Source organism: Rutidosis leptorrhynchoides, chromosome 4, assembly GCF_046630445.1.
Source record: "Rutidosis leptorrhynchoides isolate AG116_Rl617_1_P2 chromosome 4, CSIRO_AGI_Rlap_v1, whole genome shotgun sequence".
Taxonomy (NCBI): domain Eukaryota; kingdom Viridiplantae; phylum Streptophyta; class Magnoliopsida; order Asterales; family Asteraceae; genus Rutidosis; species Rutidosis leptorrhynchoides.
Genome location: NC_092336.1, coordinates 255,013,751 through 255,031,036, shown reverse-complemented (window position 1 = coordinate 255,031,036; position 17,286 = coordinate 255,013,751). Strand labels below are relative to the sequence as shown.

The window sequence follows — 17,286 nt, the reverse complement described above, 5'->3', positions numbered from 1 at the left end:
TGACAAACTGAGTTTAAGTGTAAAACTTATAAAATCAATTAAATCCTTGCTCAAACCACACCAATTAGCTGCGTATATCCAAACCGAATGTGATAGAATCACAATCACACCACAATCTGCAGCAATTAATATGAATTCCTGACTTTGAAGCAGACTCGGTATGGCAGTTAGAACACTGAATGATGATCAAATCTTCAATACTTGAAGAATTGATGAAATTGAACCTTCAAATATGTGATTAAACACCTCATGAACTTAACTGAATCCACAAACCTTCACTTAAACACAAAATCAAGCTTGAATTGATCAATACCGAGAGTTATAGCCACAAACTCTAAAAATTAGCTTGATTCTCCATAATTGTTGTTAAAAAGCTGTAATGATGATCAAAACTCTTTCTAATATACCTAATAAACCTTCGCTGAACTTATCACAAGAATCTAAACGTCAGATTATCACAATCGATGATAGCGAATGTGATTCAATCTAACCAAGAGTGAATAGATTTTGTAATCTTCAATCTCTGGATGGATAAAGTGATGTAATATCACTCCCTGGAAGCTCTGATACCAAATGATAGGTTAGATCATAGTGAGAACTGAAGATGTGATAAGATTGAGTGAGACTCGGTAAGGTAAGAACAGACTCGGTATTAGAGAGAATCGGTAAATTTACATACCACAGCTTCTTAAACTAGTTTTCAATGCAATGGCTATCTAATTAGAACTACTTAGGTTCCTTATATAGCCCTCTTCTAAGGAACCATCATTTAGGCTTGTTTCACATTAACACTATATACATTTCGGGGTCCTAACAACTGTGTCAGGAAGCACCTGATCTCCCTTTCCTTCTTTGATAGCTAATTGCAGGAACACACCTTTGGACATTCCTTTTGATTAAACAAATGAAATGTGGGGTTCCGTGGGCTTTATCTTCTGCATTCCTTTGTGGTCATGTAAGGTCACTTGTCAGCCGCCGACTCGTGTCCTTCTCTGTTCAACTTCGTCTTCGATGTCAGTTGAATAGTGTCAATTGATGTAGACAACATAGGAAAAGATCATTCTTTTAATAGAGCACGATTTGTGTAATTGTTGTTTGCTGCTCCAACCTCTGCTGGTTCTTCAGTTACCGGTTCTACTAGGATTTCTCTTGATGGTTCTGAATACATCTCATGCTAGTCGAAAGTAACCTTGAAGCTTAAACTATCTTGTGCTGATAGTGAAGGCATTATACTAAACACTTAGACACAGCAAACAATGCTATTTAACAAATAAATAAACTTATTCTGGCCTGCACATTACGACTAGTGTTTATAACTATGTTTTGTCATAGTTAAATCCTAAATTCTGTAGGGGACTCAACAACCGGTCAGTCGCAAATTACTTTTCTATTGTAGAGTAACATGAGTAAGTCGTAGTATTATCCACAGTAAATAATTAATACAAAGAACATTGGAGAATTATGTATAATTTGATATATTCAAGGAACAACCCATCATTTTTAAGGATCATTGTCGACCTAATCACGCGCTTGCTTAAGTGCTCTCTTTACGGCTTTAAGCAAGCACCAAGTATCAACGATTTGTAAATTTTCTTCACATTATTTACTTCACTCATAGCAAATGTGATCACTCTCTTTTTGTGTATCACAAGGGTATGGACATTGCTTACTTACTTTTATATGCGGACGATATAATCCTAGCTAGATCCTGTAACCTATTGCGTGATCACCTTATGTGTAAACTTTCAAAGGAATTTTTTATGAAAGACTTAGGCCCGTTAAGTTCATTTCTCGACATTTCAGTATCTCGCAACAATAATGGACTATTCTTGAACCAAAGCGCTTATGTGCGTGCCATAACTTTTCGAGTAGAAATGACCTTGTGCAATCCTGTCTCGACACCTGTGGATACATGAGCTAAACAGAGTGCTTCACTAGGTGATCCTTATCTGAATCCTTCTTACTATCGAAGTCTTACTAGGGCCTTGGAATACTTGATCTTTACTAGACCCGACATATCATACGTAGTATAACAAATCTGTCTACATATGCACGCTCCACATGAGGCGCACATGCTTTCTCTCAAACGTATAATTCGTTATATTCAGGGGACAATCTCTCACGACATTGTCATCACAAAGTCTGCCTCGCAATCTCTTGTGTTTTATATAGATGTTGATTCAGTCGGGTGCCCCGACATTAGACGGTCCACCTTGGGATATTGTGTATATTTGGGTGACAACTTCATCTCATGGTCTTCTAAGCGACAACCTACTATTTCTTGTTCAGGTGCCGATGCGGAATACCGAGGGGTTGGAAATGTGGTTGCCAAATCATGTTGGTTATGTAATTTACTACTCGAACTATGTTGTCCAATCTCGAAGGCCACACTCGTTTTTTGTGATAATATCGGTGCAATTTATTTATCGGGTAATCCAGTTCATAATCAACGAATAAAACACATCGAACTCAACATTCACTTTGTTCGAGAAAGAGTTTCACGCAACGAGGTCCGATTTCTACATGTATCTACACGGTTTCAAATAGCCAACATATTCACAAAAGGGTTACCATGTATATTATTCGAAGAATTTCGATCCAGTTTATACATTCGGGAACCGATTGCTACAATTGCAGGGGAGTAATAATAGTCAACGTTGTATAGTCGTACATATCTAGTAATTATTTTAATTATATTGGTATTGGTATATCAGTTGTTAGTTAAACATACATATCACTTTCTAATGTGTTGGAAAATTTGTCACATTATCCTAAAATAGCTAATGTAATCCGTGTATTTATCTACGATGAGATCAAAATGAAAAACATCAAGGTAAACTACTCCTTTAGCAATAGCATGCATCAAGTAAAATTATGAATTTAATCAAAGTCACATTTTCTCATTAATTAAAAGAAGATAAACTTGTGATTTGAACTTTGTCATTTACAAGTTTGACCAATTAAATAGGGCCTAGTTTATGTTTGAACTTCTTCTTGTACACTTTTGCCTTTTTTTAATATCACTAATTAGAATAAATAAACTTAATTAAATGTACGTCTCAGAATTATTCTTACCGAGCACATGGTGTCGACACCGTCAGTTCGGCGTCGCCAACCGGCCAAAGGTCAGTTCCACACCCCCACCACCGTCGCTTCTGCATTGGTTCACTGTCGATTACCCGAAGTCGTGCCAAAGACAGTGGATGATGAGTAAAGGGTGGGGCCCAATTTAAAAAAGTATCGGTTGGTTGGAATGGACACCAAAATTCGGGACATCTCCACCCATGTCATTTCGAGGTCCATTTTCGACCTTGAAATGGATACCGAAATGAATTACGGACACCTTGCTCTAATAAACTAATCCGGGTAAACGTATAAGCAAATCAAAGTTTTCTACGTTAGGATCGTCTCGACCATATCTATAGCCACTAGCCCACTACAATGGATTCAATAGTTAGAATTCCAACTCGGAGACACCAATTAATGGGTCATCCCCGATGGTTTAAAAATGAAATATCAAAATCATAAAATTCTTTATAAGCATGAGGTCATAAATTTGAAGTTCACGAATTATTAAACTTCAAAACTAGAATAATGATATTAAGTTGTTAGAAAGCACACTAAGATTAATACACACACATGCTAGAAAACATGCAAATTTAGCGTCCACCCATCGTAGTCATAGTAACTTCATTAACTGTACTTGAATCACTAGGAGATGTATCAAACTTTCTCGGATTACTTTCCCTGCAAAAACCTGGTTCCTTTGGTTCGGGTAACTCCATATTATCGTAACTTAACATGGCGTATACCGTTGACATTTTTGGCCGATCTTCAGGATATTGTTGCACACACAATAGAGCAACATGAATGCATCTTGTAACTTGTTCACTGAAAGATGGCTCTTGTATAATTGGGTCTAGCATCTCTAATGGCCGTCTCTTGTTCCAAAGCATCCATGTCTGAGTCAAATATTTCATCAAACACTTGGTAAGCACAAAAGGAAAAAAGAAAAAAAAAGGTTCTTTTTTACTGATTGAACTAACATATTTAAAAGAACCAATTTAACACTTAACAACCCAATCATCACAAGATAACATGGTAGTTGGGATCTTGATCCTCAGAAGAGAATTGGGTTCAAACCTTACTAAAAACTGATGTTAGAGTAGTCATGTATAGAACTTACATGACTACTTTTGGCCGATCTTATTCGTTTACTAATTCATGCGTTCTGATTTTAATAAATTTCATATAGGTGTATTCATTTTTAAAAGTTTATAGTTTATGTATCGTACTTTTATTGTCCTTTTATAGCTTGTACACTGGTGCCAACAGTGGCAGAAACAGCCCTGCCTCCAGTGGATTTTCATTTTTTAGTGCAAAAAATTTGGGTTTTTTCATTTTGCCCCTGGTGGATTTTTTTTTTTTTTTGCCCAAAAATTTTCATATTTTGTCCTCAAAGCCTCCAGATTTTGCCCCCAAAAATTTCGGTTTTCGCCACTGGGTGCCAACACAACAGGTTATGATAATGTGAGATGACATGCCAACTTATATGATTGTCACTTGTGATGTCAGCATAAATACCAGTCGTTATAATGAATAAGTAATAGATGTATACATTATATATTTTCTAAATTTGAATAAGTAATTAGATATAAGTAGTAGCAACTGATGTTAGAGTAGTCATGTATAGAACTTACATGTCCTAAAAGGTTTAGATCATGATCAGGATGATGAAATGCCCAATTCTTCTGGCTGCTTATAATTTCCAAAACAATAACACCGAAGCTGTAAACATCCGATTTCACCGAGTAATGACCATTCATTGCATACTCTGGAGACATATATCCACTGCATTAAACGAATTAGTTACTCAACTTAATTAAAAGTTACAGCAATTGGGTCAAAGTAGTACACCGATAAATAGCTAAAAAGGACAGGTCAAAGGGGTTATAAGTTGCTCATGCCATTCTCAAGTGTTGCAATTATACATATTTTTTCAGGATTAGTGCCTTAGAATCCATTAACTTTAGCCCTTACTTTACAATGTATATTTAACTTTATTTTGTTCAGCTTCATTTTGGTCTATTGTGTGCATCTAACTTTTATATATCGCTATTGTATGTATCATGTAGTACTTATGATATTGTGACAACTTATATGCATGTCACGTGACACATTACACGGATAACACGTCAGCATAAGTACCATTACATACTATACGATTTTTGAAAGTTGGATGCGCACAATATTCCAAAATGAAGTTGAATACACACTATAGAGTTTGGGCTAAAGTTAAGCTCATTCTCATGCACTACTGTATTTTTTTTTTTTTTTTATATAAGAAAGTTGCATACTTTGTTTTAGTATTAGATTAGATAGACTGTTTTCTCAAATGCATAGCATAGTACATGAATTATTGCTCAAAATAAGTTATTGAAGCTTTAAAAAATGAATTACGTCTAAAAGAAATAAATCGTATGAAAGTAAGGTAAACTTACTATGTCCCAATTATTCTCTTGGTCATTTCTTGAATTTGATTTGTCCCAAATATACGAGCGATACCAAAGTCTGAAATTTTCGGGTTCAACTCGCTATCTAGTAAGATGTTACTAGTTTTAAGATCTCTGTGGATGATTCTCAACCTTGAATCTTGATGAAGATAAAGTAAACCTCGTGCGATACCCTTAATTATATGGTATCGCTTTCTCCATGTTAGTTGTCTTCGTCTAGGTTTATCTGTGTAATCAATTAAGTTATATAGGATCAAGATTTAAGTTATAGTGTTACAAAAATATGAAAGGGTATATAACATACCATAAATGAAATTATTTAAACTTTTATTTGGTAGATATTCGTAGACTAGCATTGTTTCGTCCCCTTCAATACAGCAACCCAAAAGCTTAACAAGGTTACGATGTTGTAACTTTCCAATTAAAATAATCTCATTCTTTAATTCTTCGACGCCTTGTAGTGACTTCTCTGCAAGCCTTTTAACTGCTATTTCTTGTCCATTTGATAATTCACCCTATGGCATAATAGATTGAGAAATAAAGTAAGCAAACTTAATGTAAAACACAACTTTTACAATGAGAAAAATTGGAGGTGACAGAGTTGTTTGAATTTGGTTCAATTCAGGTTATATTTCAGTGGGTTAAAATTTACAGTTTTGGCCCATTGCCCACCAAACCATTTTGACACCACAAAAGACTTGCACTCAAGAGATCCATGACTCATCATGCAAAAAACATGTGATGTGAACATTCATCTATCTATTTGTCCAAAAGTCTTACAAACACTACATGAAGAGTTACCTTGTAGACTGAACCAAATCCACCTTGTCCGATCTTATTTCTTTCCGAAAAGTTGTTACACGCAAGAAGAAGGGTTTCAAGATCGTAAAGAGGTAACTGAAAACCCGAATCTTGATCTTCGACATATTGAAAACTCCCACTGTGTTGAGCTGTTACAAAGTGATACAATAAACATGTTCAGTACAGCATAGTAACATAAAGAGTTCCAAATGTGAGTCTTGTAGTCAAATATTTAGACAACTCGTGATCTTGAAACTAGATTAGGCAGTGTTGCAATTGAGCAGTGTTAGATATTAGACTAGACCACCCCTTATGGGGCGTCAGATTCACTTTTGCATTGAGGTGGCGAAATTTGACATCCCTAAAACCTGTTACGGGGCATCAAATTTGACATTTTCGGGGCGTCAGTTTATTTCATGATGGGAGCATTTGACACCAATCAAATTTTGACACCTCATTTTTACTTTATTTATTTGTTTCTTTTCACCCAACTTTCAATCATATTTTACCATATCACCTAAAACCTTTTTACTCAAAATTGACACCCAAATTTGACTTTAACCATAGTTTCAAAATTTGACACTGCTATGTCACAGTCAAAATCTTCTCTTTCCTCCCCAGAACATCAAATTTTACTCCATGTCACACTCTTTGTAATCGGTGGTCTTAGCAAGTAGATTAGGTTGAAAGAGTACCTTTAGAGTTCCGACTAATTCGATCTTTTCTTCTTTGTCGTATTATCCAACCGAAGTACAATATGACACCAGCAGTTAGAAATAATATTACCAACACTGTTACTACACTTACAATCTTAATTCTTATACGTTTCCTCTTAGCACCAGCAATGGAGTCTGAGAATTTTAATTAACAATAAAACAACTAATATAAGTAAATCTAATACAAGTGCCTGAAAGCAAAGATCAAATGTTATACAGCCAAAACTATAAAACGAGTTGCCCTGAATTTTACTTAGTGAGCTTTTGAATAGAACTATATCAAACTTAATGCAGACATAAAAGTTAACAATCTTCATCAAATTTGAAAATTTATTAAAAGTTCATATATATAAAACTTCACAATTAGGATGCTTTTCATAAAACACAATGATTGAACACCGAATGATTCGATTTAAAGGGTTTTATTTGACTTAGTTCTGAACGACAATAAATGTTTCATAATCATTATTCATTCAGATTTTAAAAACACACTGAATGAATGGAGGCAATCAAACGCACGCTCCAAAAAAAAAAAAACAAAGAGATGATCTATTCAATTTCTTTTCATATGTATAATTCTGTATAATTTTAAGTGAGAAAATATTTGACAAAACAAAAGGTTTAAGATCTAATAAATTGATGCAACACAATGAGAGCGTTAAGATCAATCGATAACTTACTCAATTCAGCGCGGGCCATCCGTATGTTAATTTGGTCCCCGCCATTTGGAAAATACTTCAAATCAACCAAATCACCAATCCAAACGACGCAATAACTACCATTACCATAAGGAACCACATTAGCATACGCCATACAACTACAATTTTTCAAACATCTCGCTTCACATTCATGATCCGTATAATTTCCCAAAACACTTGGATTATCAGGAAATTTCAACCCACTATATTTAACAAATCCGTCGTGACGACTACAATTAAGTTCGTGTTTCCTCCTACAACCACCTGCGTAACTATATAAACCCCAATCTTTTGGTGAAGCAGGCGTAAACCCACTCAAACACTTGCATGCACTTAACGAATAACAGCTTCCATAAACCCCACATTTCGCGTAATTATCACACGGATCACTGTTAATCGTTGCTAATGAGTTCCATTCTTTACTGATGTTAACCCTCCATGTAAAATACTGAATTAACCCCATCGGTGAAATCACTAATCTAGGCATAATGGAGTCATCCAACATTTCGTATTTGAAATATTGATCTTGTTTATTGTAAACATACACAGTTTGGAATAACGAATTTGTGGTAATAGTATCCATTCCACTGAACTCACTCCCGTCAAACGGGCCCCATCTAAATAACTTTTTTGACCCGCTTCGTACAACCAACTGTGGAGCTTCGGGTGGATCCAAACTAAACGAAAAGTCGCCTTCCGAAGCATCTTCACTGTTTTTCCAGGATGTAATGAACCTGTTCAAACCAAGTTTCGAATCTGGTAAAAGTGTGTCTGTCGGATAATCGAAACTTTCCCAGAAAACGGTTTTGTTCCTTCCGTCATCTCTTATTACAAGATTACCCGAATCTAGTAACTGTAGAACAGGAGTAAAAGTACTATCGATGGGTAGTTTATTAGTCGACCATACAGAACCCAATGAGCGATTATAAAGTGTTAAAACGCCGTTTTCAGTTAAAGTAACTTGTCCAAACGAATCACGAATTGGGTTGTTTCTATTGGCCACCCAAACTACAGTTAACGGAAGATTGTAATACCAAATTCCGAGATATAAATTGCCTGAAGAACCATTACCAGGACTAAAGAAACCAAATTCAAATCTTTGGTTTGAAGAAATTAAAGTAAAGCCATCAACGAAGTATTCTTTTGGTTTCAAGGTGTCCGTCGAAAAGGAGGTTTGTAAATTTAGAAAAAAGAACAAATTTAGAAGAACGAGAAGCAACAAAGTTCTCATCTTATGCAGGTATGCATAAAAATTCGAAACGTGCGTAAAAATAGTCTCTACTTGGAAGAGGTAATTAGTTAATTACCAGTAGTCCTATATATATGTACATAATCTAGACAAAAGAGTATTCAAAATAGTCGATTTTGACTAAACGATAACAGACAACTAATGAAGTTGATTAGCATAATATTGTAATGTAGTTAACCATGACTTTTGCTCAGAGCTTACCCTCAGTTGAAAAGGATTGAAGACCTTATTGGCTGAAGTAAACAGCTTAGTTAGACAATCATGGACAGTGGGAACATATCGGAAACTTAGGAAAACACAGAAAAATTTTAACACTATAACTTTTGATCTGTAATGAGTTATGCAGTTTATAAATAGTGTATTAAATTAGTAAGGAAATATTACAAACAACTGTGATGGAGTGTCTATTAGATGAAGACAAACAACCATGTGGATAGACATTGTTTATACTAATGATATCTTATGTGCCATGTCAAATCAGAGATATGATATTAGATAATACTTTATTAGTACTAGTTTGATTTTCATAATCTGTCTAAGCATGAAATTAACTGTTCTTCTAATTTCCTTAATATACTGCAGGCAAGGACGAAGCTTTTCAGGGGCAGGGAGGGGCTTTGACCCCAATAAAAATGAATCTTATAGTCATTTAAGTTATTAGTGTTTAAGCTTTAGAATAAATTAAATCAGAGTTGGTACGAAGAAGATATCACCAAAATGGTGACAGCTTCATACAAATATAATCAATCAAAATTTTACATTTTTTAGTCTCTTAGACATAAAAGTAAATTTATAAAAGTAAATTTAGACATAAAGTAAATTTCAAACTAAAGAAGTATATGAAGTTTATAAAATCAAACTAGATAATGTACAATTAGAAAAAGGATATGCTGCTAGTGCTAAAAATATAGTAGGTCATGTACACGTTCAAGCTCACAATTTTATCAAAACACCTTGAATACAATGTGGGATGAAGGCTCCCTAGAGGTGATTAAACAAGTACTAAAAAAATTTGATACAAATATCCAAGCAAAATTAATATTTGTTATTATTATATCTTGGGGACTAAACATTCAGTATTACAGCAACCAATTGTGCAATTCTTGTCCTTATTACTGTTTTTCCAGTAGTTAAAAATGAATTAGGTATAAATGTATAATACCCACATGAGAGAAAATACAAAGCAGCCTTGAATCTAAAGCAACAAAAAAGCAGACTTCTGGGATATAAAAATATTTTAATAATTTTCTTCCCACAAATAAATAAACATATATTTGTTGATTTGTGATAGTCATGTGGATATATAATTAATAGACCATACATTGTTATTTAGTTCCCATGAGGTTTTTTTTTTTTTTTTTTTTTTTTTTTTTTTTGAAAAGCAAAATATATTATTATTAATGGAATATTTAATTACAAGATCCTATACTCATCTATACAATGAAATGGAGATACATGTTGTGGGGAACTAAATTATGAGGGTAGCCGTCGGATACCATAAAGACTAGCGAGGGCATAAGAACTTGAAAAAACAAGCCGGGGTAGAGAGAGGAACAGTGACGATCAAGCGCCAACAAAGTTACTACAGACTAACCCGATTAATCGAACCCTCAGTAGAAGATATAGTATTCGAGGGCTACGCTTGAGAGTAGGAGCGTATCAACCGATGCCGACACGATGTGGGGGATCCGCCACAAAGAATGAAGGATTGATGAGCCATTGGTGCCATATGATAGGTTTCTTTTTACTCAATCTTTTGGAGATCCAGCTAAAACTTTGAGATTGAATTTCGGAGAGGATCGATGCAATGGACCAGACTTTTTTGGAGAATACTTTTGCGTTTCTATGTTTCCATAACATGTAACATGTAATCCATTTGGTTGCTTGCCATATTGAAGAGCCGAGATTGTTGTGTGTGAAAGTTTGCTTATTGATGATAGCGTCATTAAGGTTTGAAATTAGTGAGTGGTCTTGGTTCCACCAATCTAGTACGTGTTTTCATATTTGGGCCGATTTTGGACAAAGAACAAGAGAATGCTCAATGGTTTCTATGTCCGATTCGCATAAAGGGCAAAGGATGGAGTCGAGTTCAATACCACGTTTGTCTAATTCGAATCTAGTAGGTATCTTTTTTTGAAATGCTCGCCATATGAAAATGAAGACTTTTTGTGGTAGTAGATTGTTGCGGGGAATCGTCATGTTGAGGGTATTACCACCAAGCTTAAGGGAGTTTATCAAGTGTGCCATAGATTTGGTGGTGTACGTGCCCGAAGGGTCGAGAGAACATTTCCAAGAGTCGGGTTTTTCGGACAATGTCACGGAGGAAATTATATTGTTTAGTTCAGTTAATTCATTGAGAACACGGCCGTATGGAGATCGTGACCAGCACCAATTACCGAGTGAAAGTCCATTATTTTGCGTGATTCTTTCAGCGACTGTTGCTTCTTTATTGGACTCGAGCATGTATAACCTGTGGAAAAGTGTGCTGAAACGTTCCGACCCAAACCAAATGTCATTCCAAAATTTAATAGAGTCACCATTTCCGAGGCATTTTGTGATGGCAGTAGAGAAGGAAGTCCCGCATTTGTTCGCAACCTTGCCAGCTTTGATGATTTCTTTCCAAACTGTGCGACCTGAAATATTCCTGCAAGAAACGTCAAATTCCAACCCTCCCCCTTTCCCGTATATACTTGTGATAATTTTAACCCAAAGCGCATTTTCCTCGTTTTTAAAACGCCACCACCATTTGCATAGTAGTGAGATATTTTTGCTAAATAGGGAACCCACGTTTAACCCACCGTTTTCGTAAGGAAGTAGAATTTGATCCCATTTTACCCAATTAATTTTGTTTTCAGAGGATGTCCCACCCCAAAAGAATTTGCGTCTTTTGGCCTCAAGGAGATTAAGGATGGAGGTAGGTGCATGGAAGAGAGAGAAGTAGTAGAGCGGTATACTACTTAGTATGGATTTAATGAGGGTGAGCCGACCTCCGAAAGATACGGTTTTGGCAGCCCAATCGGAAAGCCTTTTATCAAACTTTTCCACAATAGGATGCCAAGATGAAGGGTGTGATGAGGGGATACCGATAGGAAGGCCGAGATATGTGAAGGGAGTGATACCGGTAGAACAGTTAATGTAGTTTGCCATTTCTTCGGTTTCGGGAGGGGAAGTTCCGATACCGAAAAGTTTACTTTTTCGAAAATTGACTTTGAGTCCAGAGATTTTCTCGAAGCATTTAAGGAGTTTGGAAATGTTTTTGGCGTTCCTTTTACTCCATTCTCCGAAAAAGATGGTGTCGTCGGCATACTGTAGGTGGGTGACCGTGACGTTGTCATTCCCTACATTGATACCATGAATATGGCCATTAGAAAGTGCCCGTTTAGTAAGAATGTTGAGTCCTTCAGAGACGATGATAAAGAGAAAAGGTGAGATGGGATCACCTTGGCGAATGCCCCTTTCAGGGGAGAATTCCATTGTGGGAGAGCCATTAACAAGGATGGAAATGGATGAGGACGAAAGGCACGCACGAATGAGATTAATCCATTTCGGACCAAATCCCATGTAGTGCATGGTATTAAACAGAAAGTTCCATTCGATGCAGTCAAAAGCTTTTTCAAAATCAACTTTAAAAATCAGACCTTTGCATTTTTTTCGTTTAAGTTCGTCGATAATTTCGTTTGCAATAAGAACGCTGTCTAGGATGTTGCGACCTTTGAGGAAGGCTGTTTGTTCTACCCCAATGACCTTGTGGATGACTTTGGCGAGGCGATTAGAGAGGATTTTGGTTAGAATTTTATAATAACTGCCGATAAGACAAATAGGACGGTATTCGTTCAAACCGATGGGATTAGGTTTTTTGGGTATGAGGGTGAAGAAAGATGCATTGCAGCCTTTGGAGATTTCGGAGTTGGTCCAAAACCATTCGAGTGCTTTAATGAGATCGTGTTTAATAAGGTCCCAGTATTTCTTAAAGAATTTCATATTAAAGCCGTCGGGACCGGGCGCCTTAGAGCTATCACAATTGGAGAGTGCGTCCCAGATTTCTTTTTCGTTGAGTTCAGATTCGAGTATGAGATTATCCTGGGGGGAGATGTATTGAAGGTGGGGAGCATTATCGAAGGGGCAATGGTTATTAAGGTTATTGGATTTGAAGAGGTTTTTGTAGTAGAGGTATGTTTCTTGTTTTATGACGTTGGGGTCTTCGATCCAGGATCCGTTAATGGATATGCCGTGTATGTTGTTTTTACTTGTGCGTTTTTTAATGTAATTATGGAAGTATTTTGAGTTTTCATCGCCTTCGAGGGCCCATTTAATTCTTGATTTTTGTTTTAGCATGTTGGTTTTAGTTTTTTCTTTTTCGAGGTGAGAGAATTTTTCATTTAACCAATTATTTTTCTCTGTTTCGGACAAAGGTCTAGATTCAGCAATGGCTTCCCATTCGTTGATTGCATTAAGGTGATCTTGGATTTGGGAGTCGATGTTATCAAGTTGTGTACTATGTTTTTTGAGTTCCATTTTTACATTTTTGAGTTTGTTACGAAATACACAGTCAGGGCGGTTTCCAGTCGTTGGGAGTGACCATGCCCGAGTAATGACGGAATCAGCATCTTTAAGGTCGAGCCATGTGTTAAAAACGCGAATAGGTTTAGGTCCGGAGTCAGCAAAGGTATTCCTAAGGAGTATGGGGCAGTGGTCCGAGAGGTCACGGTCAAGAGTTTTGGAGGAGATGTTAGGCCACAGTTTGAGGATTTCATCGGAGACAAGGAATCTGTCTAGTTTACTAAACTTCATTCTTTTTATACAGATTCGAGTGAATTTTTTTCCGCCGAGTGGCAGATCAATGAGACCGGAATTGCTAATGAAATTGTTAAAGTTATTAGCCCAATGTTGATTAAATTCACAGTTCATGCGTTCAGAAATATTTCTGACTTCATTAAAATCACCGAAGATGATGAATGGGAACGTGAGAGAGTTTACGAGAGAGGATAGTTCTGACCATAGTCTGATTTTCTTGGATGGGGAATGTGGGCCGTAGACGTTGATAAGAGCGATCTTTGAGTCATACCCCGCCCATGACCCGCATATAGCAAGGAAAAATTCTCCCTCGATAGCATAATCGAAGGAGAATATATAACAATCCCATATCGTAATGATACCCCCTGAAGCACCAACCGAATCTTTTTGTACGAATTTGAAATCCGAGTTTCCACCGAATGATTCAATGATATTATCTTGGGTTTGTTCGCATTTAGTTTCTTGTAGCCCTAGAATTGTGGGTTTCTCTTTATTACAAATACGCTGTAGCCAACTGATTTTACCCATTTGCCCAATACCCCGGATATTAAGAGAGATCGTACACATTTATAACAAAAAATTATGAACGAGGAGTAAGGAACGAGATTACCTTGAGTTCCAACGGATACCGATGCTTTGCCCGAATTCGTTTGTGTCGAGGCTAGCGTCTCTTGAGGAACCTGCTGAGGCTTTGGTGTTGATACGCCTAGAAGTGTTCTCCGAGCTGTGGGTTGGAGTTTTGCCGCGATTCGATAATTGAGAAAACCTTAATTTTTGTCCACTCCTGGCTAGGTGTTTGATATAGAGCATGTTCGATCTAGGACGAGTTTTTGGATTAGGATGAGGGGCCACAGGTGGGATATGGTTCGAGGTGTTCTTCTTAAGGATATCGTCTTTGATACATCTTTTGAAAGGGTGATCTTTATCTTTTGGGACCAAGATGGATTTTGCACGTGCAGTGGATTTTTGTTTCGTTTTGGTTCTGGCTTTGCCAATGGAGAGTAATTCGTCTAGGTTAAATGGATCAGAGGATTGTGTAGGAGGTGGGTCAGGCATGAGGTTCACAGGCGAGATGTGCTGATGCTGTTTCGGGGAGTTATGATCGTTTGTAATTGATTCAGGGTTAGGAGTGTCTGGATAAGGTGGGTCGATAGTGCTCTGGATGGCGGGAATAACAGGGATGTGGTTTGATGGGCTATTGTTATTGGGGTGTGGGGTGTTGGGCTGAGAGGTGGATAAATTGGGCTCAATAGGATCAGATAGAGTGGGTTTAAAGCAATTAATTGGGCATTGCGTTGCCTGGGCTATGGTTGGATCATAGTTAATTGGGTTATCAGTAGGGTAAGATGATGACTCGGGTACTGTGGAGTCACGGGTATTAATGGTATCATTAATGTCATCGTGGGTAGCGGCATATGAGGGGACAGAGACGTTAGGGCAGTTAATGTGGGGAGTTAGGGAGTTAATGTTGAAATTGCAGGTATCCATGCGTTTCGAAGGTTGGGGAGAAGGTGTATTTTCCGGTAAAATGTCACCGGACTTTAGATCAAAGTTGTTTCCAGGATGAGGTGTTTCGTGATTATGTACCGAGGGATCAAAGTGAGGAATATCATCGACTGGATCATCATCATCCATATTCGAATCCTCGTCAGAAATCGGTTCGTTAATATCTGATCCATTATCCGAATTGGATTCGTAAGGCAAGTCATCGTGATAGTTAAACATCGAGAAGTTTTGCACTTCTTTAACAAAAGTCGAGACATGCTTGGATTCGTCATGGATAATAATAGCTTGCCAGTCAATAGGTTTGAAGTCCGTAGTTTTAATGATAACCGAGCCGTGAGATAGATCTTGGTTACAGTCGTTGGTAATAGAGCAATTAAAGGTTTCGACGACCTGACCCCAATTACAAGCAATATCACGGAATGTAGACTCCAACTAACAAGTGATCGGAACACCAAAAATATTAATATAAGCTAGCCGGCTAGAATTGGAGTATTCTTCCGGGTCCCAGGGGGTAATATCATCTAGCCAATTCCATAATGGGTGCCTCGGGTTATTAAGCATATCGAGGGCCGGGCGTTTATCCTCGTACACAAGCATAATATCATGGCCCCCGAGATATTTGATAGTGAAACCGTCAAGGTTTTCGCTTTGACAAATCTCGTGGAAATATTCAAGATATTCTTGGTCCTTGACTTTACCAATAACCGCGTGGCCCAAAAGATCGATAAGAGGTTCGTTGTGGTTTACCTTAATTGCAGGGATTTTGGATGTAGCAGACTGTTTATTGGTGGTTGCTTCCTTGTAACTACGATCGTCGGTGGTATTGAAAGCGTACGGTTTTGATTGCCGTGGAGTTACAGGTTTGGCGGTATGTTTATGGTTAGTTTTTGTGTTGGCATTAGGGTTATTATCCCATGCCTTGTAGACTTTGAGAAGGAAATCACCAACAACAACGAGACTTAGACGTCTTGCAAGCGAATCCTTGTGATACTCAGGCACATCTATAAACCGAACAAAACCGAATTTTTTGCCACTTTTGAGGGTTTTTTTTGGGATGTAGACTTCATGTATGTTGCCATATTGCTTAAAGATATTCCAGAAGTCAACCGAGGTCCAATTATCGGGAAAGTTTTGAAACATGTACGAGGTGATACGGGTCTTATCAATGGGTTTCAATGATGGTGCCGTGTTGGTATTAGGTTTGCCGTGTTGTTTGATGAGGTTAATAGCGGCTTCCCTCTGTTTGAAGTGGTTGTATATTAGGTTAGAGGAAGAGTTTAATTTGGTAATGTTGGGTTTCGAATTGTGAGGACTGGAGTTGTTGGAAGATTTAGATGGTGGTTTTCGATTATTTCTATCAACGGTAACCCAGATGCCCTCATTGACAGGGTGGTAATGGATGTGATTGGAGGTGGTGCCGGAGGTGTTCGACCGGCGGCCATTGGTATTAGGTGTGAATAGAGATGTGTGGAATGGATACATGGTGGAGTATAGATCGACAATAGGAAAGGAAAACAGAAAATAAAAACAGAACAATAAGAGAAAAAAAACAGTAAATTAGTTACCGGAATAGGTTGCCGGCGGTGAGGACAATAGATGGGAGAGAAGAGAGCGTAGAGAGCGTTTCATTTTTTTTGTTTGATTAGTTCCCATGAGGTTGAGTCACATCGATCTGCACCTCCCATAGCCATCTGACGGCCGGCCCGTTTTAGTAGCTAATTAACAAATGGGCGTCGATATGATGCTGTAAAGTTTAAGCCTTTTTTAGAATTCGGGTCATTTACAGTTGGCCAACTTTAAAGTAAACTTCATCGACTACATTTAACTTTTTTCCAATTGTGTTCTTTTATACCCATCAACAACAACAACAACAATACCTAATCCCACGAATGTAGGGTATGGGGGAGGTGGAGTGTAGACAATCATTCCTTGTACCCTAGATTAGAAGGAAGTCACTACTCCACCCGCGGGTATAGAACCCGCGACTAGATAAGATCGTCCCTCCTACT

General features: G+C 37.4%; 1 protein-coding gene across 1 annotated transcript; it reads right to left on the bottom strand.

Moving 5' to 3' along the window:
• Window positions 1-3,659: 3,659 nt before the first annotated feature.
• On the bottom strand, window positions 3,660-8,959 carry LOC139844774 (G-type lectin S-receptor-like serine/threonine-protein kinase At4g27290). The gene is made up of 7 exons (XM_071834998.1): window positions 7,711-8,959; window positions 7,010-7,165; window positions 6,315-6,463; window positions 5,818-6,028; window positions 5,502-5,739; window positions 4,701-4,851; window positions 3,660-3,962 (listed from the first exon to the last, which is right to left on the bottom strand). The coding sequence occupies exons 1-7, from the start codon at window positions 8,957-8,959 to the stop codon at window positions 3,660-3,662; spliced, it is 2,457 nt and encodes an 818-aa protein (XP_071691099.1).
• Window positions 8,960-17,286: the final 8,327 nt, after the last annotated feature.

Coding starts and splice junctions, on each gene's coding strand:
- LOC139844774 (XM_071834998.1), bottom strand. CDS start 8,959: ATGAGAACTTTGTTGCTTCTCGTTCTTCTAAATTTGTTCTTTTTTCTA. Junction 6,029..6,314: donor GATTTGGTTCAGTCTACAAG/GTAACTCTTCAT, acceptor ATTATGCCATAG/GGTGAATTATCAAATGGACA. Junction 5,740..5,817: donor TTTAAATAATTTCATTTATG/GTATGTTATATA, acceptor TTGATTACACAG/ATAAACCTAGACGAAGACAA.